This window comes from Panthera pardus, unplaced genomic scaffold (assembly GCF_024362965.1).
Source record: "Panthera pardus isolate Hobbes unplaced genomic scaffold, ASM2436296v1 HiC_scaffold_20, whole genome shotgun sequence".
NCBI lineage: Eukaryota > Metazoa > Chordata > Mammalia > Carnivora > Felidae > Panthera > Panthera pardus.
Window position 1 is genome coordinate 1,175,979 of NW_026526766.1, and position 19,040 is coordinate 1,195,018.

General features: G+C 48.8%; 1 protein-coding gene across 1 annotated transcript in view; it reads left to right on the plus strand.

Moving 5' to 3' along the window:
- The window catches only part of WNK2 (WNK lysine deficient protein kinase 2), a 131,596-nt gene that overhangs the window by 58,024 nt on the left and 54,532 nt on the right, over positions 1–19,040 (plus strand). Inside the window, 8 exon segments of the mRNA XM_053907699.1 lie at positions 1,197–1,763; positions 3,681–3,974; positions 4,380–4,429; positions 5,147–5,315; positions 5,401–5,517; positions 5,711–5,881; positions 6,076–6,121; positions 6,573–6,692. Coding sequence (XP_053763674.1) covers positions 1,197–1,763; positions 3,681–3,974; positions 4,380–4,429; positions 5,147–5,315; positions 5,401–5,517; positions 5,711–5,881; positions 6,076–6,121; positions 6,573–6,692 — 1,534 coding nt within the window.

Consider the following 19,040-nt stretch of genomic DNA (forward strand, 5'->3'; position numbering starts at 1 on the left):
TTGCCTTTGCCCCCAGCCTGGCTGGCCGCTCTTCATACTCTGGGCTGTGAGTGCTCATGGGTCCTCGGGATGGGAGCACTCCCTGGGGCTGGGGTGGCCGTGCCCATCTGCCCTGGGCGTCTCTCCCAAGTACGTCCGGGACAGAGAGAGGTTCGGCCCAGGGTCAGGGCCACGGGAGCCAGGGTGTAGCACAAAGCTATGGCCACGGTCTATCATGGAGCCACCCAAGGCTGTGCCCATTGTGAGTCCAGGGCCGCAGATGACCAGGGACACTGGATAGTACACGGTGCTTGGGTGCTGTTGCTGGGGTTAATGCCATCGACGGCGTACCTGTCATGGTCCCATCACACCACATTGGTGGGATGCAGAAGGGAACTGTGCCACATATTGAAGGTGTGAGCGTCCTCACGGTTTGCGGAAGCCCATGGGAGAGTCTTGTCACCTGGTCTTGTCCTCATCACAGTCACCGTCTAGTTAAGCTGCTGTTCCCTTTCTGGCGGTAACAGTGTTGAGCGGCTTTTCCGATAGGTAGAAGTTGGCTTGCAGACTTTTGTTGCTTGATAATCGCGGGAAGACGGGCATTATGTGACGATGCTCACATGTTGGCCACTGGAAAGGCTTTAAAGAGAGAATCCGCCGAAATGTGTTAAGTGCTGATTCCAGGAGGCCAGATAGCGGGTGTCTGCAGGATGGAAGACCAGACTCGGAAGGTTCCAGAGCACCGCTGTGGGGCATGGCCCCAGCACGTGGGGGGTCTTGGATATGCTTTCCCCTGAGACAGCCCTCCAGAGTTTGGTCTCCGTGTGAGTGTGTTCAGACTGGGGGTGTTAGGCAAAGTAATTTCGGATCTTGGGGGCCAGTCTGGTGGTGTGGACGGTGCTGGCCCTCGAAGGAAAACGTGCGGAAGCTGCGAAGCCGGGAGTCGCTGCTCCAAGCCCTCGTGTCCGAGCTGCCGGCTGGTTCCTTTCTGCAGCAGCTGCCTGAAGTGCCGGGGCTGGTGGTGGGGGCATCAGGCGGGGGCGGGGTGGGCCGGCGGGGGGCGGGGCGTGCGTCAGGCGTGCGTGGTGCGGGAGGACTGTTATGGGGCTGGCGTGCGTCGGTGGGCGTGGGGCGGGAGGACTCGTGTCGGGTGGGTGTCGGGCGGGCGTTGGGCTGGGCGAGCCCCGGTGAGGCTGGCGTGCTCCCGTGTTTTTCAGGTGCCTCCGCTTCCCGTCGGGCCGCCCATTGCGCCCCTGGCCTCCATGGACAGCCTCTCCACAGCTCTGCCCGACCTGCCGGCCGCCACCGGGCCCGCCGTCCCCTCCGTCCCCGCTCCCTCTCAGTATTTCTCTCCCGCCGTCATCTTGCCAAGCCTCCCGCTCAGCGCCGCCGCCGCCCCCCTGCCCGCGTCACCAGCCCTGCCCCTGCAGGCGGTCAAGCTGCCCCACCCCACTGGGGCGCCGCTCGCCGTGCCGTGCCGGACCATTGTGCCAAACGTGGCGGCCACCGCCACCGCCATCCCTCTGCTGGCCGTGGCCCCGCAGGGTGTGGCCGCCCTGTCCATTCACCCGGCCGCTGTGGCTCAGCTCCCGGCCCAGCCGGTGTACCCGGCAGCCTTTCCGCAGATGGTGCCCGGCGACGTCCCGCCTTCTCCCCTCCACGCGGCGCAGAACGTGCGGGCTGCCCCGTCCCAGCCTGCGCCCCCCACGCTGCCGCAGCCCCACCAGCCAAGCGTCACACACCTTCCAGAGCAGGCCGCTGCGGCAGGTGGGGCGGGGAGCCAGGTAATCCACCTGCCACGCAGGGCCCGCCCTCAGGTCCCGGAAGACGGCCTTAGCTGCTGACCCAGAGAGGTTCTCTGGCCTCTGCTTCTCCGTAGACCCGGGGAGGAGGAGGGGTGGGCGAGCGGGCAGTTCTGTCCCTCGGCTGTGGCTTCTCATGCCGCGTGTAGCATGCCTGCTGTATCCCGAGTTGCAGCTGCGGGAGTTGGGGTGACTGATGCTTCCACTGTTGGGCTCTTTAGAGGGTCAGTGTTAGCTGCTGCTGCTGCTGGTGATGGTGGTGGTGATGATGATGGGGTCCCTGGCCATCCCTTCTCCAGGCGGGGTCTAGAGCCCCTGTCAACTCCAGGGGGGGTACCTGGGAGCCAGCTAGTGGCTCACCCCCATCCCAGCAGCCAGGGAGCGAGGCACACGGGGCTCTGAGGAAGCAGACAGGCGGTGCTAAGGGCACACAGCTGTGGGTTTCAGGCTGGCCAGAGCAGACAGGGATGACCCCTGGGGTCAGATGGGCACCCTAGGTGGCTTGCTGTGTGGACAGTGAAGGGCTGGCCTTCCCAAGACTCCATGCACCTGTTGGAGCTCTAAGCTGTTTTCCAACCTCACGTGAGGAGAGGAGCGGGAGTGGGGCCTGTCACCTGGGGCCTCCCCCCCCACCCCCCGGGCCCCAAGTCTCAGCAGCTGTGTGGCCGCAGCGAGCTATTTGCCTTCTGAGCTAAGATCCCTCTCCTGTGTGCTGGGGCCAGTAGCCCCCCTTGGGCCTCGTGTTGAAAGTCTACCCCCAATGCGCGTGGAGGAGCCAGGTGTCACTTTGCACTCTCTAGTCTCGAGTAAGACCGCGCATCTGGAGAGCACACAGGTCCTCCCGGCCGTTGATTCTCAATGCCTGATTCCAGAAAGGATGTGTTGGTGACAGAAGGGCTGGTTTGTGTTGACAGCAGGGGGCAGAGGAGATGCAGCAGTCTGGCACCCAACGGAACAAGCACCTGCCTGGCCCGTTAGTTGGGGTGACATCCGCTCAACCGGTCGGGGCTGTTTGCAGAAAGCCAAGGGCGACGTGGAGGCCTGGGGTCTGCAATGTCAGGGCCTGGCCTGGTGCCTCTCTGCCTTCTGGCCTGGTGTGTGGGTCGCTGGCTCAGCCGGCAGCTGGGGCAGGCGCCGTGCGCCCACAGGCTGTTGGCCATGCCTGGCGGCCTCCCGGCGTCTGTGGTTTATGGACGGGCCGGGCTGGCCGCCTCACGGCCTCCCTGCACTGAGAGAAGATTCCCGTGAACACAGCAGCTGGGGGTCCTTCTGGAGGAGAAGGGGCTGTGGCTTTCACAGCCGATCCCCACGCCAGCATGGCTAGTAGCGGGCCTTCGTGTTCCTGACCTCAACCTGGAGGCAGGGAGGGATGGAGGCTCCCGCTCTTTCGCACGGGGGCCCACCTTCTGCCTTGTTTTCTCAGCTGTCCCACCGGGAGCTTTTAGAGGGTCTGTGAGGAGCCCAGCCCATGTCCCGAACCGCCCTCTGCAGGCCGAAGTCCTCGCTCCTCCCGCACGTAGCTGACGGAAGGCTGGGGCAGTGTGTGGGTCAGGTCCCTTGGTGGCCCTGGGGAGCCCTGTCCATTGCTGAGTACTGGCCACCATTAGAGCTTCTCAGCTGGACTTAAGTTCGGAAGTGAAGTGTGGTTTTAGGTTTCATGGCACAGAGACGAGGACTTGGAAGTGCCCGTTGTTAGCGGTTACTGCTAAATGTGTGTGTTAACGTGTCCTGGGGCCGGGGGCCAGATTGCAGAGGAACGCCCATCACCCAGCCCTGAGTGGGTGCGCCTGCCTGGACCAGGAAGCACCTGCTTTGGCCCAGGAACCCCCCCCCCCCCCCACCTCTTGGCAGAGGCATGGCTGGCACTCCAACTGGCTTCCCTGTCCCCTGTGCCCCCAGATCTTGCTTGGCCACCCGCCTCCATACGCTGTGGATGTCACCGCCCAGGTCCCCACGGCACCCGTGCCAGCCGCCATCCTCTCCCCACCTCTGCCCGAAGTGTTGCCGCCTCCTGTCCCCGAGCTGCCTCAGCTCCCCAGCTCCCTGGCCCCCGTGGTGGTGGCAGCCTCTCAGAACTTGCCTGTCCAGACCACGCCGCTCCTGCCGCCCACCGCCCACCCACCACCACCCACCGGGCTCGGGGTCGCCAGCCCCTGCCCGGCCGTGCAGCTGACGGTGGAGCCGGTCCCGGAGGTATGTGCCCCTTCCCCCTGCCCCCTGCACTCCCCCACCCCTGACCCCAGTAGCCACCTGAGCGGCGGTCTTAGGTCTCCACCCTGGAAGTTGGGACACACTCAGGAAGGTGGAAGTGTGCCCTGTGACAGCTGTAGGCACTGTTTTTCCACTCCCGCTAGGAGAGTTGTGGTGCTCCCTCGGGAGGATGGGAAGGGCCGTGTGCTCTCCTGAGGGGATGACCGCAGCGGGGTGGCAAACGGTGTGCCCTTGCTTTCAGGAATTCCACGAGACGGAAGCTCTTGAGCCTGCCACCTTGTGTGGTCGGCTTCCTGGGCCGGCGAGGTGGGGGGACAGCAGGCCGTGTGCAGCTGTGTGGTGGGGAAGCCAGTATAACCCATCCTCCTGTCCGTGGTCTTGTTTCAGGAGCAGTCCTCTCAGGAGAAGCAGCCCAGCGCCCCGCAGAGCTGTGACAGGTACCGGCCCAGCTGGCCCGCGGGCTCCCATGTCCACCCAGACCCTCCCGCACTGAGGCTGCACACAGACCCCTGCCACCCTCGCCCTCGCCGGTCACAGCGTCTAGCACCTGTTTCCGAGCCTGACTTGGCGGAGCTTCTCTGAAGTCCTCCAGGGTCTGGGTCCAGGTCCTGGCACCTGTCTGTGGTGCCTAGCATGTACCAGAAAAGGAGGCAGTGGGCAAAGAGTGGGCCGAGTGTGGCCCACGCCCCCAGCCTCCCGACTCCGTGGCTGTTGGCCACCTGTCTTTGCCTACCCATAGAGCTTGTCACACTGGGGGACGGAACCGGATGCAGGAAGCACTCATGTGTCCTGGTGTGCCAGCCCCAGTCAGTGCTGTGCAATCCCTCCTCAAACCCTGCTATGGCCCCAGGTGGTTGTTGAGTTCCTGTTGCACAGATGGGGAAACTGAGGCACAGGGGAGGATTTTCTTAATCCTCATGTGTTCCGTGAGCCAGCTGGGCCCGAGTCACAGATCAAGACTCAGGACAAAGGTCCCGTGTCAGACAGCCCTACGACCCCAGTGCCACTGAGGACAGGCCTTATGGTGGGAGAGGGGGCTGGGGGCCCTGAAGGTGGGATCGGGGCTGGCCTCACATCCTCTAGCTTTTCTGGCTATTTCCTGATCTCACGTGAGGACTGTCTGCGGGTGGCTGTAACGTTGGGTTTTCACACAGCTACGGAGGCTCCGACGTTCCCTCTGGAAGAGAGATGAGCGACAGCTGTGAGGGTGCATTTGGTGGTGGGAGGCTGGAGGGCAGGGCCGCCCGGAAACATCACCGCCGGTCCACGCGTGCGCGCTCCCGCCAGGAGAGAGCCAGCCGCCCCCGGCTCACCATCCTGAACGTGAGTGGCCCGGCAGGGCAGGCCCGTGGGCACAGGGCTGCCGGACGCGGCCTGCTCGCGGTCTCACCACCCCCGTGTCCTGCAGGTGTGCAACACGGGCGACAAGATGGTGGAGTGCCAGCTGGAGACGCACAATCACAAGATGGTGACGTTCAAGTTTGACCTAGACGGGGACGCGCCTGACGAGATCGCCACCTATATGGTGAGGCCAGGTGTCTTCCCCGACACAGGAGGGCCATCTCCTGCTTCCGCTGTCCCCGGGGGGCGCTGCTGCTGTCACCGAGCCGCCCCTGGGCTGAGTGCAGGGTGGAAGGGAAACGCACCCGTCAGGGAATAGCTCGTGCGGCGAGGCCCACGGCGTGTCCGCCTGAGCAGGGCCGCCTGTGACGCTGCAGGTGGAGCACGACTTCATCCTGCAGGCCGAGCGAGAGACGTTCATCGAGCAGATGAAGGACGTCATGGACAAGGCGGAGGATATGCTCAGTGAGGACACGGACGTCGACCGGGGCTCCGACCCCGGGGTCAGCCCGCCGCACCTCAGCACCTGCGGCCTGGGCACTGGGGAGGTGAGTGCTGGGAGGGCCGGGCTGCTGGAGGGTCTGCGGGTCACGCGGCTTTGGGTGAGGTGGCCCGGAGGGCGGGCGCTTGCGGCTCAGGGAGGGTGGACCGGGCTCCGGAGGCCCCTTGGGCGGCCACGCTGGGCTCTGCGGGAGGTTCTTGCTCCACACGGTCTGCTGATCTCTGCTCCTTTACCTCCCAGGAGAGTCGCCAGTCCCAAGCAAACGCCCCCGTGTATCAGCAGAACGGTACGTCTGCCTTCCGGGCCCGCACCTGCCATCCTGACCTACCTCTGGAAGAGGCATTTCTGTCCTTGTCCCTTCTCTGTCTCTTGGCCGTTTGATAAGACCCTGTTGAGCATATCATAAGGGGGTTCGGCCATGAAACTGGGGGGTTTGCTGGCGGGTGTGGTGAGCTGGGTGCGGAGCTGGGTGTGGCCCCGGTGGGGACTGAGCACAGCATGGACTGGCCGCTGCCTCTGTCCCCCCTTTGTTGATGGCATTGCCAACGTTCTGGGAACAAGCTCGTGTTGAGGGTGTTGTGTGAGCCCCAGGCTTCCAGGGAGGAGTCCCCCCAGGCGGGCTGCACATGCCCCCCCACTGGTGTGAGAAGAGCAGGTCTGGTGCCAATGGCGAGGGGTCCTGTCAGCCATGGGAGAAATTCACTGTGTCTCTCCTGCTGTTTTGCTCTGCTCTGTAGTTCTGCACACGGGCAAGAGGTGGTTTATCATCTGCCCGGTGGCTGAGCACCCAGCGGCGGAGGCCCCTGAGCCTTCACCGCCACTTCCTCTGAGCTCCGTGCAGCCAGAAGCCAGCCAAGGTAAGAGCAGCTGGAAGTTCCACGCTCTTCTCCCCGGTAGCTTGGTCACTCGGCGTGCCGGCTCAGCCCGCACCGTCACCCCAAAGCCCAGCATGGCTCGTGGACCTCATCAAGTCCACCTGGTTTTCCACCTAGTCAAGGTGGCGCTCAGGCTCGGGCTGCCCTTACTGTCCTCGTGCAGGTGACGCACCCGGCCGCTCAGCTGTGTGCCCGGGGACTCTGACCTTGCTCTCTCTTGCCGCTGTGGGCGATGGCTCCCACCTCCTATTTCTTCCCTCTGTGTGGCCCACCTGTAGGACACTCTCCTCCTTACTCCGCTTACTCTGGGGGTGGAGTGGGAAAGTCCCTTTCAGTACTAAGACTCTGATTTTAAATTGTCCCCAAGGAGAACTAATACCGATTTGGCCGTGTGGGGACAGATGCCAGCAAGCTTGCCCTTGGGGCGATCGTTAAATCCTTATTCCGTGGTCCCTTGGGAGGCTGAAAATAATCACTTGAACAGATTAAGGTTTAATTCCCTGTAAGCTGGCAGGAGAAAGTTGCCAGTTATGTAATTTGACCTAACTTTATGGCGCACGGATGAAAAATATTTGTAAATCATTTTTCATTTTATATCATGAGTTCCCAGTGACTTCTGTTATACTTCTGAAGGTTTGTTCCCATGGGGAAAAGGTCAGCCTGATAACAGAATCCCAGCACAGCCATAAACAGACCTGGTGACCTCAGGTAAAGGACCTGGCCCACCCTGGATGAGGGGTCAGGGGAACAGCAGCATTGTCTGCAGTGGCTCAGTTTTAAAATAAGAACATGCTTGATTTAATACACACACACCCAGTTAACTAGAGGGAGAAAAACCCTTATAAAGTCAGTTTTCATTGTGATGCATTGATTCATAGGACGTGCCCAACTTAAACCCTAATTCCCTCATCTGTTCATTGATCTCAGAGAACCTTTGGGAGCCAGTTTCCTTACTTATTTGAAAAAAAAAAGTAGCTATTGTCAGGGACAGCACATTTGTTCATCGGGATGCACCGTCCACTGAGGATGAGAGAAGTTGGATGAGGGTCAGCTTGAAGGTCCTTGGGCATCAAAGGCAGTGCAGATCAGGCCAGGGTCCAGGGGAGGGTGGAGACCTAGGACGTGGGGTAGCCCGGTGCCGGCCCTGCTCCCCTGGAGGCAATTCCCATTCCTGAAAGGTGACTGAGAGGCTGAGGGCTGAAGCTTCAGCAGGCTGGAGAGAAGGCGCGGAGTCCTGCTGGAGAAGTGACAGGCCAGGCAGAGCAAGGAGCCGCCTCAGCATGGCGCCTGCATTGGGGTGATGTTGGAGCATGTACCGTGTGCTCAAGCAGAAGCACGCGGGTCCTCTCTGGAGGAGGGTAGCTCCGTTCTGGACCTCGCGGTTGTGCGCCTTTTGAACGCACTGCTTGACTCACGATAAGAAATAGAGAGTCTGGGTGATACGGAGTTTGCACACAATAGCAGCCCTTCACTGAGCCTAGCCGCGTGCCGGCACAGCTCTTTGAGACTTGGGAAGTAAGTAGCAACAGGGGGATGGGGGAAGTGAGCCAGAATTCCAGGGATTCCTGGGCTGGTGGTGAGCTTATAGCATTTCCCTCTGGTGCCTCCTGGCCTGAGGTCAGGGCAGTGTGCAGCCTGGGAGTGAGTGCTGGGTGCAGACAGGGAGGCTCCGGGAGATGTCCGCTACTTTCCTTGCAGAGCAAGAGAGTGAACAAATTCCTAAAGCACAGAGCATGGTGTGGGGTCCTCCCTGTCCATCCCCCACCCCCAACATTTCTGAGGGGCAGCAGCAGCAACAGGAACCAACGCAGTGGAAGTGGAGAGGCTTTCTGCTGGGTGGAGCCAGAAGTCAGAGGAAAAAGGATACAAAATCAAAACCATTGCTCTTTTCACTTTCTTCTCTCCTGCCACTGGGCTCTGCTCCTCTCAGTTGTTCAAGTGGATGGTTTCAGGGGACTGGAAAGGGGTGTCATGGATCTGAGATATCATGCAAAAGGAGGAGCTTGGGGAGGAATCCCATGAAGTTGTTCATGAACTCCTGGGCTTACCCTCGTCCTGTGTGTGTATGGATCTGATCCTGATTAGCACATGATAAGCTGAGAACTGAGCCGATGGATAGACTGACATTGTAGCCACAGCTCTTAGAAGGTAGATTGTAACTCGCAGCTTGAATCTGACCAGGTTAGTTGTCTGCTAAAGGAAACATCGGCATTTCACCATAGGAGTTAAAGAGATGTAGGGTCTCATGGTATTCAAAATCCAGACTAATGCAGTCCAACCAGTGTAATCCAAATATCCTCAAACGAAAAACAATAAAAATGCCAGCTTGGGTTGGAAAAAGACCACCAACAATGACAAGACAAAATAGATGTTGGGATGATCTCACAAAGACTTTCAAGAAACAATTGTAAACGTGATCCAACAAGCAATTATAAACGTTCTTGAAACAAATGTTGAAGTGGAAAGTGTTCATGAAGAAAGGGAGTACAAAGAGGAGACAGAAACTTGAAATACCTGGAACTATCTAATCAGAACTTAGAAAAAGATGAACAGAGCTTCACGGACTGTGGAACGGCACGGAGGTCTACTGTTTGTGTCATTAGTTCCAGAAGCAGAAGAGAAGGAGTGCAGTGCTGAGAAAATATTTGAGGAAATAATGCAGAAAACTTCCCAAGTTTGGTGACATTCAGACAAACCTATAGATTGAAGAAGCTGAATGAATCCCAAAAAGGATAAACCCAAAGAAATCCGTACCTGGACACATAAACTGCCGAGAAATAGAGAAATAAAAAACTGTGAAAGCAGCCACAGAAAAATGATGTATGACCTGGAGAGGAGCAGTGTTTAAATGACTGCAGATTTCTCACCAGAAACTGTGGAGTACAGAAGGAAGTGGCATGGCATTTCTAAAGCACTGAAGGAAAAAACCTGTCAGCCCAGAATTCTGTTTTCAGAGAGAACACCAAAAAAAAAAATAAATAAAAAAATAATCCAGAAAGAAAAAGAAAAGAAAGAATAAACAAGATTTTTAAAAGAGGGGAATAATGGGGCGCCTGGGTGGCGCAGTCGGTTAAGCGTCCGACTTCAGCCAGGTCACGATCTCGCGGTCCGTGAGTTCGAGCCCCGCGTCAGGCTCTGGGCTGATGGCTCGGAGCCTGGAGCCTGTTTCGGATTCTGTGTCTCCCTCTCTCTGCCCCTCCCCCGTTCATGCTCTGTCTCTCTCTGTCCCAAAAATAAATAAAAAACGTTGAAAAAAATTAAAAAAAAAATAAATAAATAAATAAAAGAGGGGAATAAGGGACAAACAAATCATAGGTCTACATCTAAACAATAATTGAATTAAATGTAAGTGGTCTTAGCACATCCTTGAAAAGACAGAGATTTGCGAGACTGGGTTAAAAGAAAATTTGACTTAATTGTTATCTATAAGCAACTTCAAATATAATGCTATAGGTACATTAAAAGAAAAAGCATGACAAAGATATAACATGCAAACACTAATCAAAAGGTCACTGGAATGGCTATTTAATATGCAAAATGGACTTCTAGAGCAAAGAAAATGACCAGGAATAAAAAATAACAACAAAAACAACATTACAACCTAGAAGAAAAAAAAAAGGTAAGTTCCTAGAAACACATAATCTTCCAAGACTGAATCACGAAGAAATAGAAAATCCGAGTAGATAGATTATAAGTAATGAAATTGAATCAGTAATTTAAAAACTTCCCAAAAAAACAAAAGTCCAGGACCAGATGGCTTCAGGTGAATTCTACCAAGCATTTATTTTATTTATTTTTATCAGAAGGGGAATTTTTTTATTAAGAAAATAAAAATAAAATAACAAAACACATGCAGTTGAAGTTTTGTATAGAGAGCAATTTGTAGCAAGAAATGCTTATATTATAAAACAAAGGTCTTTAATCAATTATTTATACTTCCACCGTAAGAAACACCTGAAAATAATATAACACTGTCTGTTAACAATAGTGGAATTAAAAGAAAAACTTTTTTTTGAGCAGTACTCAATTTTTAATTTTGATATTTAATTTTATTTTAATCACCTGGTGCTCATCATGACAAGTGCACTCCTTAATGCCCATCACCAGTTTCACCCATCTCCCACCCACCTCCCTTCTGGTCACCATCAATTTGTTCTCTATAGTTAAGAGTCTGTTTCTTGGTTTGCCTTTCTTTCTTTTTCCCTTTGCTCATTTGTTTTTTCCTTAAACTCTATATATGAGTGAAATCACATGGTGCTTGTCTTTCTCTGACTGAATTACTTTGCTTAGTGTTCTACTCTAGCTCCATCCATGTTAATTGCAAATGACAAGATTTCATTCTTTTTTATGGCCGAAATAATATTCCAGTGTGTGTGTGTGTGTGTGTGTGTGTGTGTGTGTATACACACCACATCTTCTTTTTTTTTTTTTTTTTTTTTTTAATTTTTTCAACGTTTTTTATTTATTTTTGGGACAGAGAGAGACAGCATGAACGGGGGAGGGGCAGAGAGAGAGGGAGACACAGAATCGGAAACAGGCTCCAGGCTCTGAGCTATCAGCCCAGAGCCTGACGCGGGGCTCGAACTCACGGACCGCGAGATAGTGACCTGGTTGAAGTCGGGCACTTAACCGACTGCGCCACCCAGGCGCCCCCACACCACATCTTCTTTATCCACTCATCAGTTGATGGACATTTGGGCTCTTTCCATATCTTGGCTGTTGTAAATAATGCTACTATAAACATCAGAGTCTATGTATCCCTTTGAGTTAGTGTTTTTGTATTCTTTGGGTAAATACCCAGTTGTGGAATTACTGGATCATAGGGTAGTTCTATTTTTAACTTTTTGGGGAACTTCTGAACTGTTTTCCAGAGTGGCTGCACCAGTTTGCATTCCCACCAGTAATGCACGGGAGTTTCCCTTTCTACACATTACCACCAGCACTTATTGTTTCTTGTGTTGTTGATCTGAGCCATTCTGAGAGGTGTCAGGTGATACCGTAGTTTTGATTTGCAGTTTCCCTGATAATCAGTGATGATGAGCATCTTTTCGTGTGTCTGTTGGCTATCTGTTATGTCTTCTGTGGAGAAATGTCTATTTATGTCTTCTGCCCATTTCTTAATTGGATTATTTGTTTTTTGGGGTGTTGAGTTTTATAAGTTCTTTGTATATTTCGGATACCAACTCTTCATCAGATATATCATTTGCAAATATCTTCTCCCGTTCTACAGGTTGCCTTTTAGTTTTGTTGATTACTTTGCTGTGCAGAAGTTTTTTATTTTGATGTAATCTCAATAGTTTATGTTTGCTTTTATTTCCCTCACCTTGGGAAAGAATCTAGAAAAACTTCGCTATGGCCAATGTCAGAGAAATTAATGCCTGTGCTTACTTCTAGGATTTTTATGGTTTCAGGTCTCACATTTAGGTCTTTAATGCATTTTAGTTTATTTTTGTGTAAGGTGTAAGAAAGTGGCCCAGTTTCATTCTTTTGCATGTTGCTGTCCAGTTTTCCCAACACCATTTGTTTTGGGAAAACCAGAGACTGTTTTTCCCATAGGATATTCTTTCCTGCTTTGTCAAAAATTGACCATATAATTGTGGGTTTATTTCTGGGTTTTCTATTCTGTTCTATTGATTGATGTGTCTGTTTTTGTACCATACTATCTTGATTACTATAGCTTTGTAATGTACCTTGAAGTCCAGAATCGTGATGCCTCCAGGAGCTTAGCTTTTCTTTTTCAAGATTGCTTTGGCTATTCAAGGTCTTCTGCAGTTCCATATAAATTTTAGGATTGTTTGTTCTAGTTTTGTGAAAAATGCTGTTGGTATTCTCGTAAGGATTGCATTAAATGTGTAGATTGCTTTTGGTAGTATAGACATTTTAACAATATTTGTTTTTCCAGTCCATGAGCATTGGAATGCTTTTCCATTTCTTTGTGTCATCTTCAGTTTCTTTCATCAGTGTTTTATAGCTTTCAGAGTACAGGTCTTTTACTCCTTGGTTAGATTTGTTCCTAGGTATCATCATTTTTGTGCAATCGTAAATGGGATTGATTCTTTGATTTCTCCTTCTGCTTCATTATTGGTGTGTAGAAATGCAACAGATTTCTGTACATTGATTTTATATCCTGACTTTTCTGAATTCGTGTCTCAGCTCTAGCAATCAGTATCAGTGTATCAGTATCGTGTATCAGTATCTAGCAATTTTTTGGTGGAGTCTTTCAGGTATACTGTATAGAATATCCTGTCATTTGCAAATAGTGAAAGTCTGACTTCTTCCTTGCTGATTTGGATGCTTTGTATTTCTTTTTGTTGTCTGATTGCTGAGGCTAGGACTTCCAGTACTATGTTGACTAAAAGTGGTGAGAGTGGACATCCCTGTCTTTTATTCCTGACCTTAGGGGAAAGGCTGTCAGTTTTTCCCCCTTGAGGATGATGTTAGTTGTATATTTTTCATATATGGCCTTTATTACATTGAGGTATGTTCCCACTAAACCTACTTTGTTGAGGGTTTTTATCATGAATGCATGTTGTGCTTTGTCAAATGCTTTTTCTGCACCTATTGAAATGATCATATGGTTCTTATCCTTCTCTTACTGATGTGATGTATCACATTGGTTGGTTTGTGAATGTTGAACCACCCTTTCAGCCCAGCAATAAGTCCCACTTGATCGTGGTGAATGATTTTTTTTAATGTATTGTTGGATTCGGTTTGCTAGTATTTTGGGTGGGGGGGAATTTTGGATTTATGTTCATCATGGGTGTTGGCTTGTAGTTCTCTTTTTTAGTGGTGTCTTTATCTGGCTTTGGTATTGGGGTAATGTGGCCTCATAGAGTGAATTTGGAAGTTTTCCTTCCATTCTATGTTTTGGAATACTTTGAGAAGAATTCTTAACTTTCCTTTAAATGTTTGGTAAAATTCACCTGTGTGAAGCCATCTGGTCTTGGACTGTTGTTGGGAGTTTTTTGATTACTGATGCAATTTCATTGTTGGTGATCAGTTTGTTCGAATATTCTATTTCCTCCTGCTTCAGTTTTGGAAGGTTTGTTTCTAAGAATTCTAGGAAAGGTTGTCCAATTTTTGGCATATAGTTTTTCATGATACTCTTTTATAATTATTTGTATTTTTGTGGTATTGATATTTATTTTTTTCTCTCATTTTAATTTTATTTTAGTCTTTTTTTCCCTTGATAAGTGTGGCTAGAGGTTTATCAATTTTATTGATTTTTTTTTTTTTTCAAAGAGCCAGGTCTTAGTTTCATTGATTTGTTCCATTGTTTTTTGGTTTCTAAATCATTTGTTTCTGCTGTAATCTTTATGATTTCCTTCCTTCTACTGTTTTGGGATTTTGTTTGTTCTTTTTCTACTAACTTTAGGTGTAAGGTTAGGTTTTTTATTTGAGATTTTTCTTGCTTCTTGAGATAGGCCTCAAGAAGCCTATTTATTGCTATATATTTTCCTCTTAGAACTACCTTTGCTGTATCTCAGAGGTTTTAGAGCGTTGCATTTTCATTTCCATTTGTTTCCATGTGCTTTCTCATTTCCTCTTTTATTTCCTGGTTGACTTATTTATTATTTAGTAGTGTGTTATTTAATCTTTTAATCTTTCCAGATTTTTTTATGGTTGACTTCTAGTTTCATAGTGTTGTGGTCATATGACTTCGATCTTTTTGAATTTGTTGAGGCTTGTTTTGTGGCCCAATGTAATTGAATATATTCTGGAGAATGTTCCATGTGCACTTGGAAAGAATGTGTCTTCTGCTGTTTGGGGATGGAGTGTTCTGAATATATCTGTTAAATCCATCTGGTTCAATATGTCACTCAAAGCCATTGTTTCCTTGTTGCTTTTCTGTTTAGATGATCTGTGCATTGATGTAAGTAGGGTATACAGTCCCCTACTATTATTGTATTATTATCGATTAGTTTCTTTATGTTTGTTATTGTTTTATGCATATGGCTGGTCTCATGTCGGGTGCATAAATATTTATAATTATTATATCTTCTTGTTGGATTGTCCTCTTTATTATTAAATAATGGCCTTCTTTGCCTCTTGTTACAGTGTTTTAAAGTCTGTTTTGTTCAATATAAGTAATGCTACTCCAGCTTTCTTTTGACATCCATTTGCATGATAAATGTTTCTCCACCCCCTCACATTCAATATGCAGGTGTCTTTAGGTCTGAAATGAGTCTTTTGTAGGCAGCATAGATGGGTCTTGTTTTTTAATCTATTCTGTCACTGTTTGTGTTTTGGTTGGAGCATTTAGTCCATTTACATTCAAAGTAATTATTGATAGATATATATCTATTGACATTGTTTTGTCATTTCTGAAGATTTTCTCTGATTCTTCGTTTCCTTTTTCTCTCTTGTGGTTTTCTGATTTTCTTTAGTGATATATTTGGATTTAATTATTTTTATGCTTTGCATATTTATTAATGGTTTTTGATACATGATTACCATTAAGTTTTTATAGAACATTTGCTGCATATAGCAATCTGTATTAAGTCAATGATCATTCAAGTGTGAACCTGTTCTTTACTCTTGTCCTTCTTACGTTTTAGGTATATGGTATCATGTTCTACCTCCTTTTATTTTGTGAGTTCCTTGACTGAATATTTACAGAAATACTCATATTTACTTCTTCTGTGTTTCCTGCAGTTATACTGTCACTTTTGGTCTCTCCTTTCAAAATGTTCCCCCTTAATATTTCTTGCAGGGCTGATTTAGTGGTCATGAAGTCCCTTAAGTTTGTTTGTTTAGTTTTTGTTTTTTTGGTCTGGGAAACTTGTTACCTCTCCCTCTATTCTGAGTGGTAGCCTTGCTGGATAGAGTATTTTTGACTGTAGATTTTTACCATTCAGCACTTTGACTATGTCATGCTACTGTCTTCTGGCCTGCAAAGTTTCTGTTGAGAAATCTGCTCATAGCCTTCTGTGGTTTCCCTTGTATGTAACTATTTTATTTTGTCTTGCTGCTTTAAGTGTCTTTTCTTTATCACTATATTTTGCCATTTTAATTAACAACATATCTGGGTATGGATCTGGTTTTGTTTATTTTAATGGGAGTTTTCTGTGCATTCTGGATCTGGATGTCTGTTTCCTTCCCCAGATTAGGGAAGTTTTCAGCTATTATTGTTTCAAATAAATTTCGTGCTCCCTTTTCTCTTTCTTCTTTTGAGATTCCTATAATACAGATGTTATTATGTTTGAGTCACTGAGTTACCTAAGTCTGTTCTTGTATTGCATAATTCTTTTCTCTCTCTTTTTGTTCAGCTTGATTAATTTTCATTCCTTTGTCTTGTAGGTCATTAATTTCTTGTTCTTCTTCCCGTTTGCTATTCATTCCATCAAGCATATTTCTCATTTTGTTTATTGAGCCTTTTGTCTCTCCTTTGTTATTCCTTATCTTGGTGTTAAGGGTCTCAGTCACGTCTTCCACCCTTTTCTCAAGTCCAGTGAGCATCCTTATGATTGTCGCTTTAAATACTCCTTCAGGCATGTTATTTATATCTGTTTCTTTTAGGTCTCCAGCTGTGGCCTTGTCATGTTCTTTCATTTGGGATAAATTTCTCTGTCTTGTCATTTTGTCTACATCCCTGTGCCTGTTTCTGTGTGTTAGGCAAGTCAGCTATGTCTTCTGTTCTTGAGGCTAATGGCCTTATTAAGAGGAAGTCGTACAGTGCCCTGCGGTGTAGTGTCCCCCGTTCCTCAGGGTCTCACACTTCAGGGAGTGTCTCCAGTGTGTGTTGTGTGGGCTATGCTTTTGTGTCCTGGCTGCTTTATTTTTCTGACCAGTTGACTTCAGGGGCTTTCCTTGTCTCTTGTGGGCAGTGGCCCGAATGTGGCGTGTTTTAACTAGATGTGCTCTGGTCTGCTTGTGCAGTGAGCCTTATTGCCACTGCTGCCAGAACGGAAGCCGAGCAAAACTCCCAAGTTGGGAGATGCAGTGTGAGTAGCAGATTACACCGGTCTTCTCGGGGGGAGGCGGGGTCCACTATACTGGGATTGAGGCAAGTGTGACTGGGAAGTGCGGTTTTTTTTGGAGCATGGTCGGAGTGGGGCTTGGCATAAGCAAGTTAAGTAGAGCGCTGGTTTCCGCAGGTGGCCCTATGCTTATGCTGAGGGGCAGGGGAGGGAAATGACACCGAGAGCTCCTTTGTTCCCAGAGTGGTCTCTCTGTGAATGATGCCTCTCTGGGATGCACTCTGAGGTGAGCACACAACCTCCCTACTGTGTGCCCCAGGTGCTCTCTGGATCCCCATTTCCATACCGTATGCCTGCAGGTTGTTTGCCTGCCTTCTTTCCAAGAGCAGCATAGTACCTTCCAGGCTCTATCTCAGCCAAGTCCACTAACCTTTAAGACAACAGGTTTTGAGCCCCTCTGGTTGCAAGAACTCACAAAATTTGGTCCCTCTCGCTTTCCAGGCCAATTGCCATGGGGATTAGTTTTCCTTGTGTGCTCCCCCCGCATGTAAGTCTGTCTCTCATCCGTCTCTGTGACCATGGCGCCTTCCCCACTGCAGCAGTCACTCTCCATTTCTCTCCCAGGCCACGGCTCTGACTTCCTTCTTTGTGTGGTCTCCTCTCTACCTTTAGTTGTGGAGTTCGTTTGCCAGTCTTCAGAGAGATTTTGGGGCTTTTTAGGATGATTTCATAACGAGTTATATTTGTGGGATGAGGTAAGCATAGGGTCCTCCTACTCTGCTGCCATCTTTGCCTGTTGAATTCTGTCAAACATCTAAAGAAAAGTTGGTACCTGTCTTTCCATACTATTGCCGAAGAGGAATGAATGCATCCAAACTCATTCTGCGAGGCCAGCATCACCCTGATACCAAAGCAAAGACACTACACAAAAAGAAAATTACAAATCAGTATCCTTGATGGGCCTAGATGCAAAAAGCCTTAACAAAATATTAGCAAATGAAATTCAACAATACATCAAAAGAACTTTTGTCTAAGAACAAGACAAGGATGCCCACTCTCATCACTTTTATTCAACGTGGTACTGGAAGTCGTAGTCACAGCAGTTAGGCAATAAAAAGAAAGAAAAGGCACCCAAATTAAATCAGAAAGGAAGAAGTAGAACTACCACTATACGCAGATGATGTGACATCATATATAGGAAACTATAAAGGCTCCACCGAAAAACAGAACTAATACAAGCATATCTCATTTTATTGCACTTCACAGATACCCTATTTTTTTTACAGATTGAAGCATCGTGGCAGTCCTGTGTCAAGGGTCTATTGTCACAATTTTTCCAAAGGGATTTGCTCACTTTGTGTCTCTGTGTCACAGTTTGGTAATTCTCAGAATACTTCAAGCTTTTTCATTATTATTATTATATTTGAAGTGCTCCATTCTCATGATAAAACTTAAATGGATGTTTATGGGTGAGCAAAGAAAGTGGTTCCTTGAGGCGGAATCTACTCCTGGTGAAAATGCTATGAAGATTGTTGAAATGACAACAAAGGATTTAGAATATTGTATAAACTTAGTCGATAAAGCAGTGGCAGCGTTTGAGAGGTTTGACTTCAGTTCTGAAAGAAGTTCAGTGGTATCAAACAGCATTCATGCTACAGGGAGATTGATTGTAAAAGGAGGAGTCAATGTGGCAGACTTCATTGTTGTCTCATTGGAAGAAAGTGCCACAGCCACCCCAATTTTCCACAGCCACCACCTTGATCAGGCAACAGCTATCAACATCAAGGCAAGACCAACAGAAAGATTATTACTTGCTGTAAGCTCAGATGATAGTTAGCATTTTTGAGAGATAAAGCACTTTTTAAATGTTTATTTATTTTTGAGAGAGTGCAAGCAGCAGAGGGGCAGAGAAAGGGGGACAGAGGATCTGAGGTGGGCTCCATGCTGACAGCAGAGATCCTGACACAGGGCTCAAATGCACGAACCATGAGATCATGACCTGCAAAATCAGACGCTTCACCATCTGAGCCATCCATGTGTCTCAGAAATATTTCTAAGTTAAGGTGAAAAATTTGTAGTTGCATCAAAAAGAATAAAACACCTAGGAATAAATTTAACCAAGAATGGGAAACAGCTGTACTCTGAAAACCATGATGTTGATGAAAGAAACTGACAATACAAATAAATAGATATACCTTGTTCATGGATTGGAAGAGTTAATATTGTTAAAATGTTCATATTACTACCAAAATATAGATTCATTGCAGTCCTATCAAAATATCAATAGCAGCTTTCACAGAACTGGAACAAAGAGTTGCAAGATTTGTGTGGAACCACAGAAGACTCCAAATAACCAAAGCAGTCTAGAGAAAGAAGAACAAAGCTGGAGGTATCATGCTCCCTGATTTCA